Below are 27,921 nucleotides of genomic sequence, written 5' to 3' on the forward strand. Positions count from 1 at the left end.
AAAATGTATTTTCACTATTGCTGTAGATGAGCATCTACATAAGACTGTTAAATTGATTGTTGTTTTATCTCAAACAACTTTTATAATACTTACTTTTGTTATAATATTTTATAAATTTTAAGGAATATGACAAAAGATATTGTAGGTATTGAAGGGGGGTCTATGGGAGGAGTAGTGGTACAAAAGGGAAACAAGAATGTGATTCAATTCTATTTAATTAAAATGTTTTTAAATGTTAAAAAAAAAGAAAAAGAAATTAGCCACTTAACAACTATAGCTTTCACATTCCATATGTAAAATATCGATGCATATGTATATATACATATATATTATGATATATTTTAATAAAGTTATACATTTATGCTTACAGGTGAACTATTATATTCATGTTATAGTATTTCTTTCATAGAAGGTCATATATAGATAATATACAATTTACAGGCTATTGGTTCTTAACTGTACATGATCTCAACAAATTTAGCACTCAACTTCAATAGTTACTAAAGTTAAAACTGTCAGTGAAGTTGTTGTCCCAAATGCAGATTAACAAACTGAAAAGGCTGTCTGTCCTCAATAGAAGAGTGGTGACTACTGCTGCTTAGCATATGGAGACTAGAGTCTGAGTCCCTGTCTGGGAAGCAGGCTGCCTTGAGGAGGGTATAGCTCACTGACTTGCTTCCCAAGTGTGAAGATACAGGCTTAACACCTAGAACACTATCAAAACAACAACAGAAAACATAAGATACACTGAATGTTGCTAGGTTTAGGACATGTTGGTAAAAAGCTTTTAATTCATTTCTATCCAATGAGGTTTTAGGACAGACATTATTCCAATTAGCTACAATTATATTAGAAGAGGGCTGGAGAGATGGCTCAGTGGTTAAGAGCACAGGCTGCTCTTCCAGAGGATCCGGGTTAACTTCTAACTTCCACATGACAGCTCACAACTGTCTATAATTCCTGTTCCAGGAGATCCGACACCCTCACTCAGCCACACATGCAGTCAAATCAACAATGTACATAAAATAAAAATTATGTTTATAATTTTTATATTTATAAAATTATAAAATAAATAAATTATAAAAAAATAAGACAAATCAAAACAAAAATTAGAAATCCAAAACTGCATTTTAACAAGACCTCCAGGTAACTTGTACACACATTCAAATTTGATGCCTTTGGTACAGAGGAATTAAGCCAAATTGAACACTCTCTAGAACTGTATCACTTTCTCTCTTTTCCAACCATCCATACTCAGGAGGCTCCAGCCTTACCAATAACACATGACAATCAATTGAAAATGACAATACCTTGAGCACTTGAACTTGACCTTCTGTGGTAATCTCTGGTAGCAGCTCATAAAAGGATTGGCACAAACCTGCTGCATATGTCTGAAATCCAATCAAAAGTCAGTATGTGTAAGAGCACAGCTACAAAACTGAAAAGGCAAGAAACTCAATTTGGAAGGCTTATACTCTGTTCAAGGATTGGTACTAAAGGTCTAAACAAACAAATTCAAGTAAGACCCTCTTAGTAAGAATGATAGATTGCAAATTTACTGATAGACTGATTGCTGAGTATATATCTACATACATGGTGCATTTTCTGTATTCAGTATCAGTGGAACTGGATGCTGATCTCACCCTTCCTGCAGTGAGGAATACTTATAAGGAAACAAAATTTCTACCCACTAAAGTAACAGACCAAATTTGAACTCTGAGAAGGCAATTCCTGATACCACACAAAACCCAAAATAATAATTATTAACAATGCAAAAGGTATTCTGACATACCTGTAAAAATTCTGTTGATGATAAAAAGATATAGCCATTGATGATCTTAAAGCAGGTTCTGAGATTCTCTGAACTTAGTTCTGCCAAAACAGTAATTATTTTTTAAAAGAGCAAATTAACTAGCTGTTCAAAATATAAGTGAAGTGATGATTCATTTTAGTTAAAACTGAGTTGCTATAGCAACATGAAGCACTCAAGTTTGTTTTTAACCATGATTACTAATGTGATTTTGACTTTTTATGGTTCCTGAAGCAGCAAGCATGCAGCTTACCGTTTGCAAGGCAGCTGGATGGAAGCTCTAGGATAGAAGATCAGACAGGATTGATAATGTTTTATCATCAGAAAAAGAAAAAGAAAAATCTCTACAAACAAGTGAAAAAGAAAAACTAAGTTATATAGCAAGGGTGGTGACACACAACTATAGTTCCAGCACTCAAGAGGTTGATGCAGGAGGATTGGGAGTTCAATGCCACCCTGGATAAAAGGAAAACAACATAAAAGCAACTTACATGCTTGCTTTATAAATTTTCCTGACTATAATCTAGTCAGTATTCATAAGCTGGTCAGTATCTAAAAACTGGCCAAACTCTTTAACAGTACTCTTGTTCACCTTTTACTAGTAAAAATCGACTACTGAGAAAGGCATTTCTTCCCTTTTGTTCAGAACAATGCTAGGAAAGCATATGGTTGAGACTTTTCATTTCAAACCAAAACTTTGGTTGGGTTCTATGGTTTCCTGGTTTATAAAGCAGAGTCAGTTCCTAGTGGGGGAAGACAGCAGAGTGAGGTCGACGGATGAAGCTAAGCATGCAAGTTTTTAACCCTGCTCATGAGAAGGTTCACATAATAGGTCTGGCTGACGTTCTCACTCAGCCAGACTGGCACTACATAAGATCTCTAAATTAGGTAGAGCTAAGCATGGCCTTTACCAGAGGACAAAAGGACATGCCAAGCACACTTCCTTTCTTTCCCTAAAACAACTAAAAGACAAAGTTTCCTAGGGCATCAGCAGGAAGTAACTAGCACTGCCTTTGGGAATGACTGCATGTCAAGGGGAACTAACAAAGGGCTGTTCATTGAAAAACAGACTTTGGGTTGTTACTTGAGAATTCTTCTAATATGAGGAGGAATAAGGAATGAAAAATTAAAAAAAAAAAAGGCCCTCAAGAAAATAAAGTGGGGAGTAAGGGGGAAGGGAATAGAGAAAGAGTCTCGGGAGAATGAAGTGATTAATGGCACTATCTAGCCATCACGGTCACCTACCCACTGAAAGTTTCTACTGTAATCAATCACAGCTGTGTCCATTCACATCCGCTCCTATTTTCAAAGATTCTCTACTTTTCTAAACTAGAACTAAAATTTTTACTTCTGATAAAATTTCTCAACATAAGTAAATTCTTAGCAAAGGGTCCAAATCTGGGGATTTTCTACCTAAATACTTGCCCAGAACAATAGTCAACAAAGTTTTAATAAAAGAATTGAAGATGCTATATGGCAGAGTCTTGTAGGACTTGAGAGCTGGGGAGAGAGCTCAGTGAGTAAATGGCTTCCTGCACAAGCATGAGGACCTACATGGGGATCCACACATCCCCATAAAAAGCTAGTCATGGCAAGGAGTGACTGATTTCATTGTGGGGGAGGAGGAGCATGGAGGATCCCACAGACTTACTGGCCAGCAAGGCTAGCTGACCAGGGAGCTCCGGGTTGAGTGACAGATCCTGTCTCACACAAAACATAAAAGACTAACAAGATGGCCCAAAAGCTAAGGGCACTTGCTATTCACTCAGGAGATCCAGAGCTACAGTCCTAGTTCCCATGTAATAAAGAGGAGCATCTGGAGAATACCTGAAACTCCTCTTTAGCCATGCATGCATGTGTGGGAACATGGATTCCCCATACATACACGTGTACAAACATTCACATCAACATATACTCACTTATACACATACAAATAAATAAGGTCAAGAGTAACAGAGAAGATACCTGTCCCAGCTTCCACAGGTGGATGCACAGCTGCACATACCAGTAGACACAAGCATATACCACACATGCACCACAAGAATTAAAAATCAAATTAAAAAAAAAATCAAAGGACCAGTAAACTATACTGTGTATAATTAATATGTGTATAATTAAATATGCCATAAATTTAAGTGTGCAATTGACTTGGCAAACTCACTTACTAGGATGACTTTATAATCAAAGCATTATTTTTAAGAGATTTTAAGCTAGGGATGTAAGTGAGAGGTCGCACTAACCAGTGAGTTGAAGGCCATGGTTCAATATTCGCCACCACCCAGATAGATAGATGATAGATAGATAGATAGATAGATAGATAGATAGATAGATAGATAGATAGATAGATGATAGATAGATGATAGATAGATAGATAGACAGACAGACAGACAGACAGTCAGACAGACAATAGTGCTATTATATGCTTTAGAATGGATCCTCACGTGTACTGATTTACTATTTGTGATGGTTTGTATATGCTTGGCCCAGGGAGTGGCAGTATTTGGAGGTGTGGCCTTGTTGGAGGAGGTGGGTCACTGTGGGAGTAGGCTTTAAGACCCTAGTCCTAGCTTCCATGAAGTGAGACTTCCATCAGCCTTCAGATGAAGATGTAGAACTCTCAGCTCCTCCTGCTGAGATGCTGCCATGTTCCTGCCTTGATACTGGACTGAACCTCTGAATCTGTAAGCCAACCCTAATTAAATGTTGTCCTTATAAGATTTTCCTTGGTCTGTTCATAACAGTAAAATCCTAGCTAAGGTATTATTATTAATTACTATGAAAATACTGTTGATACTAGGGAAAGAATCTATTGACATCTCTGAGAGACTGAAAGAGTAAGTGCACAGAACCCTCAGAATCATGTCAAATGTGATGTTTTGGAACTATGTAGTACTGGGGGAGTTACAGATCAGTGGAAAGAGGCAGTCTAGCATGTGTGAGGCCATGTGAGGATGATAGGGACAACACATACATTATGTGTGATTAGTTAATGTGTAAGCAATACTTCAGCAAACTATATATGACACTAAAACTTCAGTGGTTCCTTAGCCAAAGCAAAAGTATGTACAACACTTAAACAACTTACAGCCCAAACTCCCTGTGTAAAGTGAGCTGAGTGAAACCATGGTATAAAGAAGCCACTTCAAAATATATTCAAGTAGCATTTAGAAGAGCTATAAAACAAGATTCCTCAGGCAAAGTTCAAGCTCTACTTATAATGAGTATATATCTTAGTTTAATTTAAAATTTGCCCATAAAGCAATGTTATTTAGTGTTTACTTTTAAATCAATGGAAGATATTTCAAAAACATAGGAAGTAATTTCTATAAAAACACTATGACTTGTCAATATATAGGAGTTATAAAATGTAAGGGCTTATTTTAAAGTAAGGAAAAATACTTTCAGGCTGTGGTTACATTAACAAACATCTCAGTAAAATCTGAAGACATACCAAGAAGAGGTGACATGTTCTGAAATATACGAAGCAGTTCTGGTGTGACACATGGGCTGTTCTCCAATGTCACTAACCTAGGGGAAAAAAATACAATTAACACACTTCTGACTCCACTCATGCCATTAACACAACTCAAGTACAAAAACATTTCATTAAGAAGCAATGAGGGAAGTGTGTAAAGCACCTGCCAACAAGATCAATGACATCACAAGTTGCCCTGAGAACTTCCCAGTCTTCTGTGCATACATACCCACATGAGGGCCTTGAGGCAACCTGGGCATTATTCTCCAGGTACTTGCTGCCTCTTCTTATTTTTCAGACATGTTCTCTCACTGCCCAAGAACTCAGCATTTATCTTAAGTTTGCTAGCCAGCAAGCCCAGCCTGGAGCCACCTATCTATGCAATTCCTAGTGTTGGGGTGACAGCAAACATGCCACCAAGCCCAAGTGTGGTTTCTTTCTTTCCTTCCTTCTTTCTTTGTGTGTTCTGGGAATTAAATTCACATCTTCATGCTTTCAAGTCAAGTAATTAATAGGCTAAATTATTCTTCAGTCTATATAATATTTCTAGATATACAGTAAAAATAACACTATATGCTAAAATAAAATAAAAATTATAATTTTACACAAAATCATTATTGTTATGCTGATGAAATAGAAGTAAAGTTATTCTGTTCTAATTTTTCTGATCAATTCTGTGTTCCTCCAATGACAAACTGGTCTAATGAACTAGTACAACTTATGCTGCATGCTTTCTAAAGACGATTTTAGAAGCCAAGTAAATTATAAGCCACTGTCATGCATTAATAGTCTACAACATAGTTTTAAAATACTAAATGTATATAAAAAGAACTTGAACAAGGAAAACCATAACTGTTACAACAACAGTAAAAGAAAAAAATCAAAACAAACCAAAAGAAGGAAAAAACAGGAGTAAATAAAATCTAGTATGTGGTATTGATGCAGTTTGGATCTACAAACTAGCCCAACTAAGCACTATCTTTAGATCAGTGGGTATATGCCACTGATGGGAATGGTGGTCCCCGAGTGCCTTCCACTCTGTTTCTCCCACCTGCCATATATGCATGGGCTTCCTCTACCACAAAGCCCCACCTCAATATACTATGTGCCGAAGCCCAAAGCAATGGGGCTAATCAGTTATGAACTGAATCCTCTCAGGGAGCCAAATGCAAGCCTTTCCTTTTTATAAGTTTCCTTTGCTACTTGGTAAGGCATAAACCTAACACAGGTAAAAATAAAGTTAAATTAAAAAAAAAAATCACTTAAACCTTTGAATAAGTACCCACCAAAATTTCATAGCAATATATTTTATGATGATTTAAATAAACACCTTGCATTTCCTTGTCTACCTCCATATTTATTCAGTGTACATATGGAAGGTGTCTTATGTTTCTTTTCTTGTTCCTGTTATAAAATATCCTGACAAAAGCAACTTCAGAAAGGACTTACACTGACAGTTCAAGGGTACAGAACATCGTTGCAGGAAAGTCAAGGTAGCAGGAGTTCAAACAGATGATCATACCACATTAAGAGCCAGAAAACAGGCATCAATGTATGTAGCATTAGCATTCACTCTCCATTTTTCTACAGTGCAAGATCCCCATCCAGGACCCACTCACAGTTGACATAGGTCATCCAGTCACAATTAACCTAATCAAGATGACCTCTAAGACACAATCTCAGAGGTTAATTTAGACAATCCTTCTCAAGCGTGTCCAGAGGACTATCTCCTTGGTGAGCCCAGATTCTGTCACCATGACAACACTAATTATCACACAGTGTCTCTCATATATGTCAGGTGAATTAATAAAAGATAAACAACTAATAAGAAAAGTTAATGTCTAATCACAAAAAAAACATGACTATACAAAAGAAAAAGATTTACAAACAAATGTTTCAAATAACAGTTTAACAAGATTTATAGCCAGGCGGTGGTGGCGCACGCCTTTAATACCAGCACTTGGGAGGCAGAGGCAGGCGGATTTCTGAGTTCGAGGCCAGCCTGGTCTACAGAGTGAGTTCCAGGATAGCCAGGGCTATACAGAGAAACCCTGTCTCGAAAAACCAAAAAAAAAAAGATTTATACACACAGATCACTGACTTTCTGTAACAGAAACACTTAATATGCAAAGGGATGATATCAGAAAGACAGATATCAAAACCCAATACCATAATGATGTCAATTCTTAGTAAGCAGCTAAACAGAATCAATTCAATTTCAAATAAAATCCTTAAAAAATGACACTGGAGCTGCATGGTGGTGGCACATGCCTTTAATCCCAGCACTTGGGAGGCAGAGGCAGGTGGATTTCTGAGTTCGAGGCCAGCCTGGTCTACAGAGTGAGTTCCAGGACAGCCAGGACTACGCAGAGAAACCCTATCCTGAAAAAAAACAAAAACAAAAACAAACAAACAAACAAAAAAGGCACTGGAAATTATGAAACCTATGAAATGATTGGAGTACAAATGGCCAAGAACAAACAAAACAATAACAACAACAACTTTTGGTGATATAATGCTGTAGGGTTTAAGGAGTGATTTTTGCTTAACCAGGTATCATGAATTACTATAACACCTTAATAATTAACAGTAGAGAAACACATAATAAACCTCCCTCCAAGTGAGTCCAGATTAAGCTTCTGCTTCCACAGTATAAATCAAAGCTATACAAAACAGGAGAAAACTTCAACTTAAATGATCAGGTACTCAATTCCAGAGTAAACTATAAAAGGTGAAGAAAGAAGGCAAATAATGTCAAAACCGAATCATGATTATTAAAAAAAAGAGAAGGTTTCCATGTTGACTAACGAAGAGCTATATGTAAGAACATCTTAACTAGAAAACTGTAATATAAAAAACATAGAAAAGGCTGACCTTAAGATGCCTTGGTGGTTAAGGGCACTTGTGGCTAAGCCTCACAACCTAAGTTTGATCTACAGACCGTGTGTGGTAGGAGAGAACCAAGTGCTGCTAGTTGTTCTCTGATCTCCACATGCACACTGACACACAGTGTTTTAAAAATACAAAAAAGAGAAAACATGAAGTAAAATCACTTACAAAATAATCATGACATTAAAATCCTACAGAATAAATAAAACATGATATAAAAATTTGTTCTTTATAAGAACTACATACCAAACTTTTGCTCAATGCAAAAGTCAAAGACAAGGCAAATTAAACAAATTTGAATTTAAACAAATTGAATTTTAAAATGGAATATAACTGCCATAATTATTATATAATATGATTCATGAAAAAAACAAAGTTTAAATAGTAAATTTTTTTTTCCTTTTTGTGGTGTTGAGGTTAAACCTAAGGCTTCAGGCACAGTAAACAAGTACTTTACCATTGAACACCATTAAGCCCTAAATTTATTAAATAAACAACATATAAAAATGCATAATCAGAGTATTTTTTTCAAATGTACAATTTTTTTTAAAATGTAGCAATACAAAGAAAAACCAACACACACACACAAAAAAACTAAATTAAATATTTCAATAAGTCAGAATCAAGAAAGCAAAATAATACTGCGACGCATGCATCTGACAGGTAAAAGGAAACATGCATGGGACTAGAGTTACAGATGTTATGAACGACCATGCAGGTATGGATAACCTGGACCTCCTCTGGAAGAGAAAACAGTGCTCTTAACATCAGCCATTTCTCACTAGCTGTCTAGCAGGGGCCTACACAGAGTAGCAGCAGCTAGAAGAGAAACAACTAAAGGATAACAACTCCACATGCTTTTCTTTAAATGCTGAGTATTCAAAGTCATTATGTGACCTCTGCTCTACTGGAACAAAAGTAGAGAAAGGAGCAGCAGGGGAGTTCATAGTATCAAGTTCTCCCTCTTACCATAATTCCAGACCATCTTCCAGGAGATAAACATGTGGAGGCTGGGAAACATCTGTACTCAGCTGGATAACTGGGAGCAGGAAAGGGTACAGGTTCTTGCTGTCTGCTCCTAATCCCTACAAGAAGTATAAATACAATTTATGATAAGATACTCTAAGATCCCTCCTCACCACCAATCAATTATCTGCATCAGAAAACAATTTATATTATATAAAGTAAATAAGAGTCTTTTAAGATAGTCCTCATTATACTAGCAAAGAAACAACTACTTATTACTATCATCCTGTCTAGATGGCAATACTATATATATATGTATATGTGTATATATACATATATATGTGTGTGTATATATGGATATATGTATGGATATATTATGGATATATACACACACACACATACATATACACACACACACACATACACACGTACATGTGCCAAGGCTATATGTATCAGTGCCTTTTAAGAAATTCCACATACAGGTTGAATCTTACTTATTTGAAATGGTTAGAAAAGAAGAAATTAAGATTTTTAAATTTCAGCCGGGTTGTGGTGGCTCATGCCTTTAATCCCAGCACTTGGGAGGCAGAGGCAGGCGGATTTCTGAGTTCGAGGCCAGCTTGGTTTACAGAGTGAGTTCTAGGACAGCCAGGACTACACAGAGAAACCCTGTCTCAAAAAAAAAAAAAAAGAAAGAAATGCAAAAATAATTCCAAAATAATTACATATTAGACTTAAAGGAAAAGAAATGTATATAACAATTCCACAGCAAAGAATTTTTAAAGACACCTATGATTCTGTATATTTAGTATATACATAAAAATAACTCCAAGAGAAAACTCACAGACCTGTCAGAATCAGTTAGACATGAGAAAAAGAAAACTAAGGAAAAAAGCAAAAAAGGTTTACTTTGTATGTTTTCTACATTACCTTTCATGGAGAATTTTTTGTTATATGTTTAATGTGTCTAGAACACAGAAGAAAAAAGTTTAATCTAAAATTCTAATTTGTTGCTCTTTTTTTTTTTTTTTTAAATTTTATTTATATGAGTACACTGAAGCTGCCTTCAGACACACCAGAAGAGGGCATCAGATCTCATTATGGATGGTTGTGAGCCACCATGTGGTTGCTGGGAATTGAACTCAGGACCTTTGGAAGAGCAGTCAGTGCTCTTAACCGCTGAGCCATCTCTCCAGCCCCAATTTGTTGCTCTTTTAAGACACAATAGTTTAATATCTTACAGTGGAAATACTTTAATGCCAAAAGGACTTTTGAGGGGGGAAAAAAATCAACCATAATAAATCCAGAAAGGAAATATCAAATACTGTTCTTGGGAAATCTTTCAAATGCCAATACAATTTTATAGAACACTTAAATAACAAACCAAATTCTGTCTGGCCTGTCTCTCTCTCTCTGTATCTCTGTCTCTCTCTGTGTGTCTGTGTGTCTCTTTCTCTCTCTATGTGTCTGTCTCTCTGTGTCTCTGTCTCTGTGTCTGTCTATCTGTCTGTCTCTCCTTTTTGGTTTGTTCTCATTTTGTTCCAGGAGACCCAGCCTTACGGTAGAGCCCTGGCCTGATGGTTACTATGCTACTATAAAAGTTCATTTAAAAAAAAATTTACCATTGATTAAGTAACTTACTAGAAGTGAAGAGAGGGGAAATCATATTCTAAAATAATTATAGATGATGGAAGGGAATATAACTATCTTTACAAATTTCCTGTGAAAGGTTTTTGTTTTTGTTTCCCAATTTAAGGTATGTATCTATAATTAGAACACTTGAGAGGCTGAGACAGAAGAGTCAGGTATTCAAAAATCATCCACAGCTATCTAGGTGAGTTCAAGGTCAACCTAGACTACATAAGATCCTGAGTGGAGAAGAAAGAGAGAGAAAGGGAGAGGAAGAGAATGACTACGAATGAGTACACCCTACCAATGGTCAGCCATTGTTCTTGGGACTGCTATGAGCATGCTATGGACGAATCTATTTTCTCCAAGCCTATTTTTGAAGTTCAGACACGCAAATGATTCAGGGTGTCATGGTCTAAAGGCACCCTAAACACTAGTGTCAACCAGCCTTTTCATACACTTCCTTTCTCAAGTGACATGACAAACTGTCTACCAGGTAACAGTATATGTCACAGCCCTTACTGGTTCCTCCTTGGCCTCATTCTGCACCTGCACAAGCCACAATTATATCTTTATAATGTTGTTCAAGTTGTTTCTCTTCCTGTTGCTTATTTAATCCCTACACTGATCACCATTCTCACTGTTAATAAATAGATGCTCCTAACCATGACCTGGTGGCACTCTCACTCCAAACCAGTGTTCCCAGTACTGCTCAGGTTATTGTTTTATTATTAATGTTACTTTCAAGAAAAATGATCCTTTGAACATTATGCTCTTTAGCCTTCTTGATCCATCTCACATATGAGTTATGAATTTCATTATCCAACTACACTATTTACGTAATATTAGAAACACTATGATGACATCTTTTTAAAAGCTGACCGATTCACAGATTGAACAAATATGGTTACTGTCTCCTAAAATCCAATGAAACAGTATAGAATTTTTTTAAAAGACCTATGACCATAAACACAAAAAGAATATTAGAAGAGATAAAAGTAATTAAACTTGGAAAGTGAGAAGTTAAGTAGTAACTGACTTAGCAACACTAGAAACCAAAGCTCAAATGAAGTAGGGGGTCAACAAGATGGTTCATTGAATACAGCTGACTGCCATCAAGCCTGAAGACCAAGTTCAATCTCTGGGATCCACATGGTACAAGAGAACTGAGTCTCATAAATCATCCTCTTATTTCTACATGAATGTTGTGCACAAAAGTACGAGAGTGCCCACACATACACAGACATGCAAAAATAAAATTTGCATGTTACTTAGAGCTAGAAGTTACTGCTTAAAAAGCTACATACAAGTAGACTCTTCTACCAAGTAGAAAAGAGAGAAGAGAGTTTTATCACTCTTCATTAAAAATAAATGATAACTGACTTTAGCCTATCTGTATCTAAAATTAATGTTTAAAGAAAAAAAATCACCACATTGTGGCACTTGAGTTGTTACTGCTTAATATAACATGCCAATGACAGAAAAGCCATTAAAGGCTTGCTCCCTAGCTGCTGGCACTACTTTAGAGGACCGTGAAGAGCTTAGGAATCCAGGCCAAACTGGTGAAAACAGGCCAACTCAGACATGTCCTTAGGAACTGTTTTTTGTCCTTGGCCCTTCTCAGGCTCTCTGCTTCCTGTCCTCTATGTGCTCTATCCCACTCCTGCTTCCATATGTTCCAATCCCCAGAGCTAAATCAGGAGACCCAGGAACATGCACTGGATCTCTCAAAGTGTAATCAAAACTAAGTCCTTCTGCCCTTATGCTGTTTATGTCAGGTAATCTGCCACAATGACAAGTTTAACTCAACTCATACTGGAGCTTCATACGTGCAGGTACATTTGCCTCAAATACCTTCACCACTCTCATTCTTAAAATACCATGTCATTAAGAACTGTTATCCAACAGTATTTAACAACACAATTCGAACATCAATTCTGTCAGGACAGAGATCTTCACTAGTGTCCGACATTACTTTCAGATAATTTACCATATGCCCCACACTCTGGTGACCTTAAGACAACTGTTACATACTTCCCCAGACTGTCATCTGCACAAAACACTTGACCAATTTACCTCTTCCCAGTATCAACTACTAAACAGTCACCTTATGAATAAATGTTTACTTCTACTTAAGTCAACTACTGGAGACTAGAATGCTTATTTTTATAAGTATCAATCTCCACAGACGAAGACTACCAGATACTAGATTTCCAAGTTTATAAAATATAAATGCAAAAATATACAGCTTACCCTAATGTCCATCTTACATGTTAATAGCAGAAAGATGTTATGTGAGAGGTAATTTAACAAAAAAAACCTTAATATTCTCAAATGACTCCAAAGTATATTTTAAGCTACAATCTCAATTTCTGTATTAAATACTTATTATATTGTTAAGTATTATTATATTATTAAGTATTATATACTTATTATTATATACTTATTTGCAAAAAAAGGCAATATATTCTTTGGTTGGAATTTTGCATTACTGGCCAATACCGGTAAGATAAGTGTCATGAAGAAGAAAAACAACCAATCATTCTACTGATTATTCTGGCTTATGAAAATTGCTGTGATTGACATACTATAAGAGACACAAAAGCTAGGGAATTTTATTCCTATTTCCCTCACAAAGTCCCCAACCAAGCTAAAAACACACCTTTACAGACCTACAAGACAACGGGTCTAAGATTCCTCTTCTGTTACCTACAATACTAACAGACTAGTCATTACCCTTTCCTGAGTTCATTACTCTTGTCTATCAAAAAAAAAAAAAAAAATCTTAAACCAGGTGGTGGTGGCACACCCCTTTAACCCCAGCACTTGGGAGGCAGAGACAGGCGGATTTCTGTGTTTGAGGCCAGCCTGGTCTACAGAGTGAGTTCCAGGACAGCCAGAGCTACACAGAGAAACCCTGTCTCGAAAAACCAAAAGAAAAAAAAAATTTTAATGGCAGGCAGTGGTGGTGCACATCTTTAATCCCAGCACTTGGGAGGCAGAGGCAGGCGGATTTCTGAATTCAAGGCCAGCCTGGTCTGCAGAGTGAGTTCCAGGACAGCCAGGGCTACCTAGAGAAACCCTGTCTCGAAAACAAAAATAAAAAAAAAAAAAATCTTTACAGGAAAATCCTAGGTATTAAAAGATAACCAGGAAGATACAAATTTTACAAAAGTGCTTTAGCAAGGACAAATGAGCAGGCTCAACAGGTAAGAGTGCTTCCTTCTAAGAGCTCACTCAGTAAGGTTCTCCCCATCTACACCAGATGGTCCTCAACTGCCTGTCACTGAAGCTGCAGGAGATCCAACATCTTCTTATGGCTTCTGTGCATAAAAGCACACACATACACACACACACACACACACACACACACACACACACACACACACACACACACACACACACACAAATACACATTCTCAGACACTCAATAATTATAAAAATACATCTTTTTAAGTGTTTTAGCAGACAATTTTGGGAAGAATATTTTTGTTTAATGGTGTAGTCTAATTTTATCAGATTAAAAAATGTATGGAGGTGGATTACAGTGGCTATATATTACAAATGCATTTATTATCACTGAATTGCATACCTAAATTGGTTTAGATGGTAAACTTTCTGTCATATGAATCTTACCAAAAAAATTTAAAGGTGCAAAATTACATTAGAGTTTGATATCATTAATCATCTATTTAAAACTCTCCTGAGAATTTATAATGACAAAAACTCATCTATAAGCATTTATGGAAAGAATAAGTTTAATCCAAATATAAAGGTATCTTGGGGTTTTTTCAACTAATATTAGGAACTGTTAGGCTGCGAACTGCCATAACGCAAAAGAGTATCTCAGTGGAAATGTCTAGAATTTACATTTAATAGTTCAAATAAGGCTGGAAAGATGGCTGAGAGGTTAAGAGCACTGACTGCTCTTCCAGAGGTCCTGAGTTCAATTCCCAGCAACCACATGATGGCTCACAACCATCTATAATAAGATGTGGTACCTTCTTCTGGCCTGCAGGATACATGCAGGCAGGATGCTATATACATAACAAATAAATGAATCTTTAAAAAGTTCAAGTAAGAGCCGTAGTCTACATCTTTCTCCATAAAGTTTCAGGTTTCTACCTATATACATCACAACACTTTAAAAATTAGAAATATCTCAAGTCAAAATTATTCCTTTCCACAAAGCAGTTCACCTGATTTCATGACTTATTGGGTTATGAAAAGAAAGCTTTTATTTTAAAGCCAGGAAAACCATAAACTGCAAAGCAAGTTCATGCTGAAATGCTCTAGATACCAGACAGATACCATATGGGCACATGTGTCATGGGGCTAACACCACTGGAAAACATTAAAAGAAATGGCTTTTTAAGTAGAGAATATTTTCAAATACCCTCAGAAATGTGCTAAATAAATGACAGGTGTTTTTGAAAGTGTACAGATTATACATTTTAAAAGCCTAAAAGTAGCATGAAGACTTTCATGAGTATTAAATCAAATGAAAACAATGAGTTAAAAAAATAAAACCAACCAACCTAAGAAACTTGAGAACTCACTTACCTGAACAAGATGGATAAGTGTTGTCAGAATAGCACATCGCAACATGTTGTGTTCCTCACTCTGCTTCCAGAGAAGAGGCAAATACTGCACCAAACACCCTACATATGGTCGGATCTACAAGACAGACAAAAAGGGAAACAACAGGAACGTTTAGTAAGAAAGGCAATATACCGTGAGAAACCTAGCAAGCACTGGGAAATATTAGGCAATAAATTACTTAATATTAATTTACTAAATTAGAGATATATTTTATATGTATATATAGTATATAGTATATAAATCCTTGGGTCCAACCAACCTTGGACAGAAAATATCCAGAGTGCGTGAGGATGCACTCTAGCTATTAAATCACTAACAGTGCCGTGTAGCAACTGTTTACATCATCTCAATATGACTTAGTACATGGGAGAATGTGAAGCCATATTATACAACTAACTGGCATCCACACGCTTTGGTTTATTGCAAGATACACAAGAATGATTAAGCATATTACTTAGCATTTAAAAGTAAAAGAAGAAATCTGTAACATTCGGCAACTAAAGGAAACTTAAAGGTTTACTAAATGAAATCAGTCATAGAAAGACAAACAATGATTCTACTTCCAAAAAATATTTAAAATAGTCACATTAGTGACAGAGTAGAATGGCGGCTGCCAGAGGCTGAGAAAGGAAAATGGGCATTTATGAATTAATCAACTTGTGTGGTTTGAGTTCAAGATTATTCACCTTGGCATACAACATTGCATGAATATTCAATAGTATACATTTAAGGATCCACTCCATGTTAAATCATGGGCATAAAATATGCAATAGTGATTTAGTCCCTGGGAGCTCTGAGGGGTCTGGTTGGTTGATATTGTTGTTCTTCCCATGGGTTACAAACCCCTTCAACTCCTTCAGTCCTTTCTCTAACTCCTCTATTGGGGACCCCATGCTCAGTCCAATGGTTGGCTGCAAGCATCTGCCTCTGTATTTGTCAGGCTCTGAACAGCCTCTCAGGAGAGGCTCCTTTCAGCATGCACTTCTTGGCATCCACAATAGTGTCTGGGTTTGGTGTCTGTATAAGAGATGGATCCCCAGGTGGGACAGTCTCTGGATGGCCTTTCCTTCAGTCTCTGCTCCACACTTTGTCTTCATATTTCCTCTCTTGAGTGTTTTGTTCTCCCTTCTAAGGACTGAAGGAGAGGCCCATGGTCCTGTGAAGGCTCAATGCCCCAGTGTAGGGGAATGCCAGGGCAGGGAGGTGGGAGTGGGTGAGCACCCTCATAGAAACAGGGGGAGGGAAGATGGGATAGGAGGTTTCCAGAGGGGAGACTGGGAAAGGGGAAGACACTTGCAAAGTAAATAAATAAAATATCCAATAAAAAAAATAGAATTCAAATATCATTCTACTAAACTACAAGTTCTATGTCATCGTTTCCCTTCTGTAGAGATAGTTGTTAAATTAGAGAGAAATGCCCACATTCACTGAATATGTCATAGGCATATGCTGCTGCTGCCATGTGGAGGGTTGTTTTTTAGGTGAATAAATAATAACGCAATCTTTAATAGCCTCCCCCAAAAAATATATATGCAAAAGTGTTAACAAATGCTTTAACAAGGGTCCTTTCTTTAGGAGACTTAAAAACTATTATAAATCCTAAATGATATTTCATCTTTTAGATAAAGTTTTGCATACATTCCACAGAAGCCCTTCAATTTTCTTCTTTTTCCTAAGAAATGTGGAAGTTCAAAGATGCTTGTCATAAAACTTGATAGCATGTTTATTTCAACTAGAGATTTATAGAGCCTCAAGAATGAAACCATTTAGTTATGCATTTCCAAAATATCTTTTATGAGTCTAGAGATGCCTTAGCACTTTAGAACACTGGTTGATCTGGCAGAGGACCTGAGTGTCATTCCCAGGAGTTACATAGTTACACGATGGCTCACACACACACCATCTGGAACTCCAGTCTCAGGGGATCCAACGTGCTTTTCTGTTCTCCTCAGGTATCAGGCATGTACATGGTGAACAGACATACATGCAAAACATCCATACCAATAAAATCAAATAAATAAAATGTGAAAAAAAGTATTTTTTTTCAAAAATAAGAATATTCAAATAACTGTACCCTATGGCACAAAGATAATGACTTCACTAAACTATGATAATCAAAATCAAATTCAGAGAGTGAAAGATAGTTTGAAGGGTAAATAGACAAGAACATAGTAATAAACTTATATAAAGGTTACAAAAGTTAAAGAATGAAAGAACTGATATTTTTTGTTTGTTTGTTTGTTTGTTTGTTTTTGATTTTTCGAGACAAGGTTTCTCTGTATAGCCCTGGCTGTCCTGGAACTTACTCTGTAGACCAGGCTGGCCTTGAACTCAGAAATCCGCCTGCCTCTGCCTCCCAAGTGCTGGGATTAAAGGCGTGCGCCACCACCGCCTGGCAAGAACTGATATTTTTAACAATTTCTTATCTTGGTATTATTTTTTTAAAAAAATGTAAATCAGATACCTGGAGCTCTGTGTGAAGTAAAAAATGAAATGGCATTTTGAGGAGACACATGTAAAATAAATTTGTACAAGAAAAAAATTTTTCACTTTAAGAAATTTATACATATTGCATTTATAACCAGCTTTTTAACAAATAAGTTATTAAAAACATAATACTCTAAAGTATGTTAGAGATTTTAAGTAATTTTATATCATGAAATCCTGTAAACTTGCTGAGTTCAAAATTATAATTCCCATTTTACACATGACAGAAGTTTAAAGACCTTAATCAAATGAATAGCAAGGTCAGACTTACCAGTTTTAAAAAACACCATCAGTTTACCATTTACATGAGCAAACTAAACATTCAAAAACCATCATCAAATGAAAGAATATAATTCTTGTAATAATAACCCAAAGTGCTAAGAAACATTACATTAAGAAAGTGCCAAAATCTGCTCAATATAAAGTGACTCAAACCTGCCACAGCAATCACACAATGTTTAACTTGAACACTAGCATTACCATCCAAGCTTATGAATGTATATCTAGGTACAGTGGTACACACCTATCATCCCAACAATTAGGAAAAGAAGCAGGAAGATCAGCTATTCAAACGTATACTTTGCCCACTGCAAGTCTGAGGCCAACCTGGGCTACAGTAGTCTCTGCCTCAAAAATATACAACAAAGTATAAACTTTTGACCAATTACTTACTTCAAGTCTCACCAAAGATGCTGTAAGCATTAAATGAAATACATGCAGCACACTTGGCACACTATGGCCACTGCTCAATATTAGTACCTATTCTCATCAATAGCCCTGGAATTAATAACCAACTGTAAGATGTCTGAATTCACAAAAAGTAGATCACTAAGAGTAGATCAGTCAGTCCATAAGCGCCAAAACACTGTCGTTCATAGAAATACTTCTCTGCTTTCAAAAAATATATAAACCAGGATACAAAAAGTCAGAGGATAATTATACCATTGTTTTGTGCATGAGTCATTTGCATGGAGATCAGGGTTGGGGGACATGGAAAGCGAAATAATTTAAGTTTTAAGAACTTTACAAATCATTTTTATACTTAATCATGTATATGATACCAGCAAAAATATCCCCCCTCTTTCTGAGTGTGTGTGTGTGTGTTGTATGTAATGTAATATTTGGTTTGGTTTTAAGTAAAAATAAGGACAGGGGGCTGGAGAGATGGCTCAGCAGTTAAGAGGACTGACTGCTCTCCCAAAGGTTCTGAATTCAATTCCCAACAAACACATGGTAGCTCACAACCATCTGTAATGGAACGAGATACCCTCTTCTGGTCTGTCTGAAGACAGTGACAGTGTACTCACATATATAAAGTAAAAAAAAAAAATAGGGCCAAAAATATGGCTCAGTTGATAAAAGCACTTGTTGAGCGAGCCTGAACTGAGACTGATCCCAAGAATCCAAGTAAGAGGCTGTATGTCATGGTAAACACCTGCAATCCCAGCATGAGAATCTGCTTGAAGTTCACAAGAGCAGATCAGAGGCACACACAGAAACCCCACCACTCTCCATACAAGGTACAAGAAGAAAACCAACTCCCCAGTTGCCTTCTCACCTACCTGGAACACATATGCAATACGTATGTATACACACAAAATCAATCTCTAAAGAGTCTATGGACATACATAAAAAAATGCAGAGTGAAAAATAACAAATTCTTAAGAAAACTTAAATTTACTAAGACGCATCCTGCTTGCACACTAAACACTCTGAACTTTAAGATTATTGAGCATAGACTAGATCTTTAAAACTTAAAAAATTTTACTTTCTAAGTACCTCCACACCATAGATAAAATTTTAATATTTAAATATCCTTAAGTCTTTTACTTTTGGCATTTGGAGACAAGGCCTTACTATCACTTGAACTCTCAATCATCCTCCTGCCTCAGCTTCCCAGTTGCTAGGTTATAAGCATGCACCAATACAACTGGCTTCTCTTAGTCATTTTTAATAAATTCAAATATAAAATGTCAATTCTGAAAAACACATAAGTGAAATGATAACATATATGTTAAAAGCATTTTAAGACTACTTTATCTTTTCCACAATGTAAAGCAAAGATATTAAATATACATAATCTCATCTGACACTTATTTTTGTGTTTCACAAAATTACCTGTACATTGACTCTTTCAATCACACAGGAAAGGACATGCAAAACATGCATCTTTGTATCACATTCAGTAACCTGCTGCAGCAACTGAAAAAGCAGTGTGAACATGGTTTCCAGATACTGCAAGGAGAAAGAACAGAGGTTACAAATGTAGACTTCTATGTATATAAACACAAATCAGGTCAGAGCAATGAGACAAAAATATAAAACCTGAGCAATACTTAAAACAAGCTGCCAGCATATAAGACACCATTTTCTTTACCACTGTTAAATGCATACACATTAGACCTTAATTATCCACAAGCTGAAATGTTTAAAAGACTAGTCTAAATTGTACTTTTGTCAATTTAGCTTTTAACTGTGCCCTGCTGCAGATAATACAAAAGGGCTATGAATTAAAGCAGTAAGAACTTAACTGTTGTACTCAACAGGCAGGCCACTCAACTGATGCAGTCTTTATCAGATGCTGCGTGTAAATACAAAATTCTGTGATAGATACCTGTCATTCTAATATAAGAAACCCAAAACCTCAAGTTCTCCACTAACCTCCACAAACATGCCAGAAGTATGCTCACACACACATATACACAGAGTAAATAATGTATATTTTTAAAGTTAAAAATACATATAAATTACAGTTATAAACCAATATATATACTCTAAAGACATAAGCAAAAATTGTTACAAAACCTGGAAACCAGTATTCTTACCGGTAAAAACTGATCTGTCCTAAATTCAAAATCATCAACAGGTGAAAAGCAGTTAAGGAATATTGAAAGTTCATGAAATTTATCAAGATAAAAATATATCTACAATAAATTATTGAAATAAATGTTTTTGTAAAAATACATTTTAACTATCCTAAAAATTAATTTCACAAAATAACCAGTTTTAGAATGTTGACCTTAAGGCTCAGTGAGACAGCACAGACCTATGATCCCAACACTAGGAGGCAAAGGCAGGAGGACCAGAAGTTGAAGGCCAGTCTCAAGTGTATAGAGTTCCAGGCCAGGCAGGGTTACGTGACACTCTGATTCAAAACAATATGAAAGCAGTTTTACTTCTTTGTGATTAAGTCCTTTAAAAAGTGTTCATTAGGTTTTACTTAGTTTTAATTAGCTCTAGTGGGGTTAGAGAGACGGCTCTGAAGAGCAGTGTTGTTCTTCCAGGTCTGCCTTTCCTTCCCAGCCCCTAGGGGGTGGCTCACAACCACACATAAACGACTCCACTTCCAGGCGTCTGATGCTCTCTCTCTTCTTGCCTCCTCAAATAATCAGGCGCATATGTGGCACAAACTTGTAAGCAAAATACCCATAACATAAAATAAATCGAACAACAAATTAAAATTTAAAATAAATGCAAAAATCTTGCAAATAGAAAAAAAAATGAAGGATATTTAACTTCAGAGTTGTTGCTGTTTCAATTCGGACCTAAAAAAAAAAATCAAAGTACAGTATGAGTTTTTAATCATTCTTAGAACTACTGAACATCATTAATACTTAATGACAGCAAAATAATTCCAAACCATGTTCTTTCCTGTTTTTGTTACTATTAAGTCATAAGTCATATGCCATGTGAAAGGAGGTCACCCTTAGTTTCTAACAAACTACAAAAGGAACAAGTATCATTACCCCTGACCTGTCTAACTTTTCCATAATTGCTTAAGAACCCTTTGTAGCAATAAATATTTCCAGGAAGAAAACTAATTTGCCACTAGGCAAGGGGAAGCATGGGACTGAAAGAAAGTAGCATGCAGGAGACAGCAGGGAAACAAGAAAATAAAGATGCAGGGAAGCAAAGCTGGTGAGCTGGAAGTGAAGGGTGGCCAGGAGCCTGTGCAGCCTGGAATGGGCTTGAAGTGGGACACAGCGCCAGGCATGGCTTTAAAGACTGATGGTCTCTGGCCTTCTAGCTCTCTAACAGTACTAAATGCTTGCTGATAACATCCCAAAGATTCTTAAAAGTTCCCTGCTTATTCTATGGTTAAAAAACACTGGTTTCTTCTCTCTTTAAGTCTGTGCTTTACTAAACATTATAACTCTCTGTGCTCTACTTAACTCTTTATGCTTGAATAGCACTAGGGAAACTTAACTCTTTATTGTTCTGTGCTTCATTGAGCACTAAAAACTTAACTCTTTCTTAACTCTTTGTTACTTGTGCTTTACTAAGCACTAATATCTGGTGAATAGCACATGCTGTTTAGCAGCAGGGAATTAAGTTAAAGGATTTATTGCTAGGGCTCCTTTCTCTGGCAAATCACCCAGAAGCCTCTCTGGTTTAGCTGGCTAACTCTTTATGAACCAGAGAGGAGGGAAATAAAGAATTAAGATGCTTTGTACAGACAAATACGCACAGACACATATACATTCAATCATTCATACGCCCATACTCTGGCTGGGCCCGATCATCTATCACAATCAACTCCACAAGTATTCACACATACTTACACAAATACACATATACCCTACACACAAACATACAGACAAATGGACACACACACTTGGATAGACGGACAAACAGATGAGTGGATGGAGAGATGGATGGGGGTAAAGCTCCCCAAACCAAACCACTCAACCAACAACTAACAGCTTTATTTCTTCTTTTCTGGTCTTTTTATACCTTTTTAGACAAAAAGTTATTTAGAAAATTACTAAATTGTTTACATAAATTGTTTACATAAAATGTGAGTTACAGAAGGATGTTGATATTGTTTAAAGCAGTGTTTCATTATAATATACTCATTAAAAGTTCAAAGTAACAGTTTTTACATGGCCTTGCCTTATAGTACACATCTGTGACTTTATCCTTGGACCTGAATGTTTTTCCTTTAACACAAATTTGTCCCAAGTCCATTTGACTTCATCAAAAAGGTGTAATTATGAAAGCTCATTGTAATTCTTACTATGCAGCCTTTACTTACCATTCTGAGGAGTGGGGACATTCTATTCTTGACATCTGTCTAGCAACTAAGACCATGTCTAAAACTTTCTTCCTAAAATTATTTGAATCAAATCAGGAATTCTATAGAATTACCTATCTGTCTATATAGCATCACTACAACATAGTACATCTTCACATGTCTGCAGAGATCTTTTCAAATGGGTGAGCTAATATCTAGTGATTGTTATATATGTTTAATAATAACAGGAAAAGCATATCAACAGCAGGAATCTTTCCTAAAATGGATTTCTCCTGGGCCTCGCCTACCGGAGCTGGACTCATCTCAGGAAGATCACCTGCTAGTTACTAGCTTCAATGATTGCTCCTGACAAAGGGTGAAGGAAGACACAGGGGAGGAAGAGCTGTTCAAGTTCCACAACTCTACTCTAACCTCAGGTAGAGCAAAGTTTCCAAACTCCCAAATGATCTGAGTGTCACACAAGCTTCAGAGTCTCAGACTCATATTTCATCATACACAGCAAGTTACCTAGGCATACATAAGAACATCATCTTATTCTGACTTTATCAGCCAAGGGGGAACCAGTTTGCATACTTTTAGTTCCCAAACTCAGTAAAATGACTAAATTCTGCCTTCGAGTATTTAAAACAGTATCTAAAACTTTTATTTCCTGGCTAAGAACAGATTCTCTGGCTAAGTGTTATACTTTCCACACCTGGGATTGTAACTAGCATATTTTCTAGAGTCATTTTTATAAAAGAAAGAATTCTGAGCATTTTAGAGGAGATTCTGAGGTCTAATTCAGCAGGCTGACATACCACTAAATCCTGATCTTGAAGCAAGTTACAGATTGCTTCATACAGCATGGGTCTTAAGTCAGACTTGAATTTCACAGAAATCCACTGACCAATGAGCCAAATCACCCTGCGTCGTAATGGCTTATACCTAAGTGGAGGAGGAAAAAGAAATGAGTAAATTAAAATGTTCAGTACTTTAAGAGGTCTACTTCACTTAGAATAATTTCCATTTAAATCTAAATAAACAATCAACTTCTACACATCAACACAGAAGAAATACTAGAGTCCTGATCTAAATGATAAAAGTCCGCAGGTACATATATGGGGTTCTGATTCTTCTGCTTTATTAACTGTGGCAGTCAGTGATCCTGGAACCTAGAACGCTAAAGCGGTGAGTATAAGGGTTGCCTAAATGACGAGGCCACAGACACCCCATGTCAGAGTTCACGAGCTAGGGTAAAAGTCTGTGGTAAAGCATTTGTCTCAACATGAGGAAGATCCGCAGTATCACACACAAGAGCAAGGTGCAGTACAGATGGGCAACCCCAAACAGTGCTAACATCATAAATCCTGCGGCTAGCAGGTCTCTGAAATAATAACTCCCTATATTCAATGTTCCTATATCCATCTGTTAATCTCATAAATATTATTTCCTGTAAAAAGGTCTTTATGTTTATCTAAGTAATATTTGCATAAGCTTGCTGATTCTAGCTACATGGATTTAAAAAGAGGTATGAATTACCAAATGTGACTCACAACAAATATGGTAACTTTCATCATTAAAATTACAAAGCATTACCAGTAACATACATTTTATTTCCTCTGATATTGTTTTTTCTACAATGAAGTTAGCCAAGACTTTCCTTAGGCAAAAAGAAAAATCACAAATTCAAATTCAAAACATTTTTGTCCTAGAATTCCATTAAAAAATACCTTCTTGACATAAACTTTTAGTGACAAAAATGATACTTATTTCTGTGTATAAATGGAACAACCTGATAAGTATACAGTTATTTTACAAAGTCAAAATCTTAAAAGACAACAGAGCAAACAGGAAAAAAAATGCTAAGATTTAAAAAAAATATGTAAATATTCTTTGCCCTCAAAGTACACAGTCCAGCAAAACAATTAAAATAAAATACAATAAATGGCATACAGATTTATGAGAGCCTTTTGGAGAATATTCCTTAAATATAAAGTGGAGAAACGCCATTTCAAGGGATAGGGGTTGTCTGAGCAATCATAGAAGCAAAAATAACAACACATGCATCGTGTAAAGTAAACTATCAGTTTTTAGACCAAAACCTGCAGAGATTTCCATGTTCAGTTCCACTCTAAATAAAGAAAACAAAACTCAGGACCTGCAAGGTGACAGTCAGTCCTACCCAGCCAACTCAGCTTATAGTAGCCAAGCCTCGAAGGACAGCCCCTAAACTGGCAGGAGCAGCACAGCCTGTGAAGGACAGCCCGTAAACTGGCAGGAGCAGCACAGCCTGTGAAGGCACTGTCTATGTGTGAGCCTTACTAGACCAGGACTTGCATTTAACAGAACATACCATGTGAGTCAAACAAGCAGACATTAAACTTTGAGAAACAAAGTTTCTAGAACAGAAAACAGAATCTAACAGAAAATCTAACAGAAAACATGAAGCAAACCAAGTATTTCACTTAAAAAATTTAATATCTTTATTTTAAAGATACTGATATTTTAATATTTTGATTTATCTAAACATACTCAAAATATTATCACTTCAACATGTACTCAGAGCCTATTTTACATATCTCAGGCTTTAAATACAAATGATTTAAAACTCATTTCCTCAACAACACTAAGCGCGGCATATGAGGGAGGTGCTACACAAGGCAGTGAGGCATTAAGTGAATTGGCTTCCACGGCTTCCGGATGATTGGATCTCACATTTGTCTCCCCTTCAAAGGCTCTCCTAGCTTCCTGTGAGCACTGTCAGAGGCTATTTCATACACACAAAAATATGTATGTGTATGGGCCCCCTGAGGGCATGAAAAATTCTAAGTGTTAAAAACATTTGGTAATTGAATCAACAATTGAATAGAAAAGCCACAAGTTAGTACTTAACTGGTCCAAACTTTTTAAAGGAGTTCCAGGTTTTTAACCTTGCTGCTATGTTTTGGGGGAGGACTGAGATCTGGTTTCATTATGCTGCTGTGGGTGACCTCAACTTCTATATAATGCAAGCTGACCTCAAACTCAAGGTCTTCCTGCCTTGGTTTCTTGAGTGCTAGGATCCAGATCTCAAATTCAATGATTCTAAATACGTATAAAATAACCTATATACACTTCTATTTATTCAATGATGTAGTCAACAAATATTTACTAATCTATGGCTATAGACCATGCTGACTATAGGACATCAGATACACAGAAGTTGCTCAATTTCATCACACACACACACACACACACACACAGAGAGAGAGTAAAAAAGCCTCTTGTAATATGTTTTATAGTCTCTAATTTTATTATACTTTTAGAGGTTTTAGTTGTGTGTCTGCACACATACACACACATATATGCGTGTGCATATGACACGTGGTATGGAGTGGAGTATGTGTGTAAGTTCACTGTTCAAAGGCCAGAGACACTTATTTCCCTTGGAGCTGAAGTTAACAGGCTCCTGTGAGCCATTTAGATAAGGGTGCCGGGAGTCATCTGTAAGAGCAGCGTGTGCTTAACCACAGCCTTCTCTCCAACTCTCTAGTCTCTAATTTTGAAATAAGGAATTATTTATAAAAGCCATAAAAGGCCTTCGATCCACTATATATTAAAAAACACAATCCAAAACTCAAGAATTGGGCGAAAGTGTTTCTAAATGCCACATGGCTCTAAACTAGGTACCTCTGTGGGAATGTCTACCCTCTGAAAGGGCCAGGCATCTCTATCTCCTCCTCTATGTTCTCTCAAACACCAACTGTGTGGCTGTCCTGTAACAGCCCCTTCTCACAGCAGTCACTCTAGCTGGGCTCCTGTGGCACTGGAGCTATTGCTAGCGGCAATCTTATGTAGTACACAGCTTCTTCCAGGGATTCAGAGAACTCTACCATTACCTCTACATAAAGTTCTGATTCTTGTCACCTCCAAGCTATTTCATATCACATCAAATACCTCTTTCAGGATTTACACTTAAGGTAAAGTAGCATAAAAAATAATTCCTTTGCTTATATTTCAGTTATAATATTTGTAAGTTATATTCTTTGCCATGTTAAACACAACCAAAATCATATTAAGTTGTTGGGTTTTTTATTTCAAAATTAAGAAAGTGGGTTATAATACACACAAAATTTTTACTTGCCTATTATGAGAAACTTGTAATTCTGGAAGAAGTTGGGTTTTAAACCACTGATCAAAATCAACACTGTCAAACAGCTCAAAAGCAGCTAATCCCACAGCATTATACACTGAGAAGAAAAAAAGAACAAAATTAAACTTTAGAAAACTGCCTTTATGTAAAAATCTGAAGGTACTTTAAAACATGAAATATATTCAGAAAACATGAAAGAGATTCAGGAAAATAGACAATATTAACACATAAATACATTTTAGAGACACAGATTAAATTATTTTATTCCTAGTCTGTCCCAAGCACTCCTCACTATTTTCAAACAGTATCCAATCTAACTTGAGTCAAGTTTCAAATATTATAAAATAGTATCAGAGCTAACATGGAAGCCATGTTTTATGATCTGGCCCCAGTGTATTTTTATCTAGTTCATCTTGCACAATACCTTAGCTGCTTGTTACTGTGCCCATACTTGCTCATCTTATCTCCCTGGATGCTGCAGTCCTCCTGGAGCCCTCCTCTGGCACCCTCACCTTGGACAGCTGACTCCTACTTATCCTTGCATTCTGATGTCACAGTTCTTTAAGAAGGAAACTTTCCCTATCCGTAACTCCCTTCTTTCTCACACCTGCTTTAGCATAAAACATTCCATACAGTGGTGAAATTAGCTGCATGCATGGTTTACCTCCTTCAACTGACAAGTCTTAATCTCAGCAACTTTTACATCCAATTCTCACAGCACAAAATCTACCACAAAACAGACCCTCTATGTATTGGGTAAATACACATTTCTAAATCACTTGAGTCCAACATACCAGCATCTTTGATTAACAGTGCATTCATATCTTCTACATTGGTTGGACCTAGGAAGGAAGGAAGGAAGGAAGGAAGGAAGGAAGGAAGGAAGGGAGGGAGGAAGAAAGGGAAGGAGGGAGGGA

The 27,921-nt window shown here is 36.5% G+C and overlaps 1 protein-coding gene across 3 annotated transcripts in view; it reads right to left on the minus strand.

Annotated features, from left to right (window-relative positions):
- The window catches only part of Ipo11 (importin 11), a 163,074-nt gene that overhangs the window by 84,190 nt on the left and 50,963 nt on the right, over positions 1 to 27,921 (minus strand). For 2 of the 3 annotated variants that reach the window (XM_031360523.1, XM_031360525.1), the window contains exons 14-25: positions 27,799 to 27,846; positions 26,996 to 27,101; positions 23,691 to 23,817; positions 21,370 to 21,403; positions 20,684 to 20,724; positions 19,977 to 20,093; positions 15,333 to 15,446; positions 9,144 to 9,259; positions 5,262 to 5,338; positions 2,064 to 2,090; positions 1,793 to 1,872; positions 1,311 to 1,391 (exon numbers count right to left, since the gene is read on the minus strand). In XM_031360523.1, coding sequence (XP_031216383.1) covers positions 1,311 to 1,391; positions 1,793 to 1,872; positions 2,064 to 2,090; positions 5,262 to 5,338; positions 9,144 to 9,259; positions 15,333 to 15,446; positions 19,977 to 20,093; positions 20,684 to 20,724; positions 21,370 to 21,403; positions 23,691 to 23,817; positions 26,996 to 27,101; positions 27,799 to 27,846 — 968 coding nt within the window. The remainder of the gene's footprint in view (positions 1 to 1,310; positions 1,392 to 1,792; positions 1,873 to 2,063; positions 2,091 to 5,261; positions 5,339 to 9,143; positions 9,260 to 15,332; positions 15,447 to 19,976; positions 20,094 to 20,683; positions 20,725 to 21,369; positions 21,404 to 23,690; positions 23,818 to 26,995; positions 27,102 to 27,798; positions 27,847 to 27,921) is intronic. The other variant, XM_031360524.1, reaches the window with a different exon arrangement.

The sequence above is a fragment of the Mastomys coucha genome, unplaced genomic scaffold (genome assembly GCF_008632895.1).
Source record: "Mastomys coucha isolate ucsf_1 unplaced genomic scaffold, UCSF_Mcou_1 pScaffold8, whole genome shotgun sequence".
NCBI classification, from domain to species: domain Eukaryota; kingdom Metazoa; phylum Chordata; class Mammalia; order Rodentia; family Muridae; genus Mastomys; species Mastomys coucha.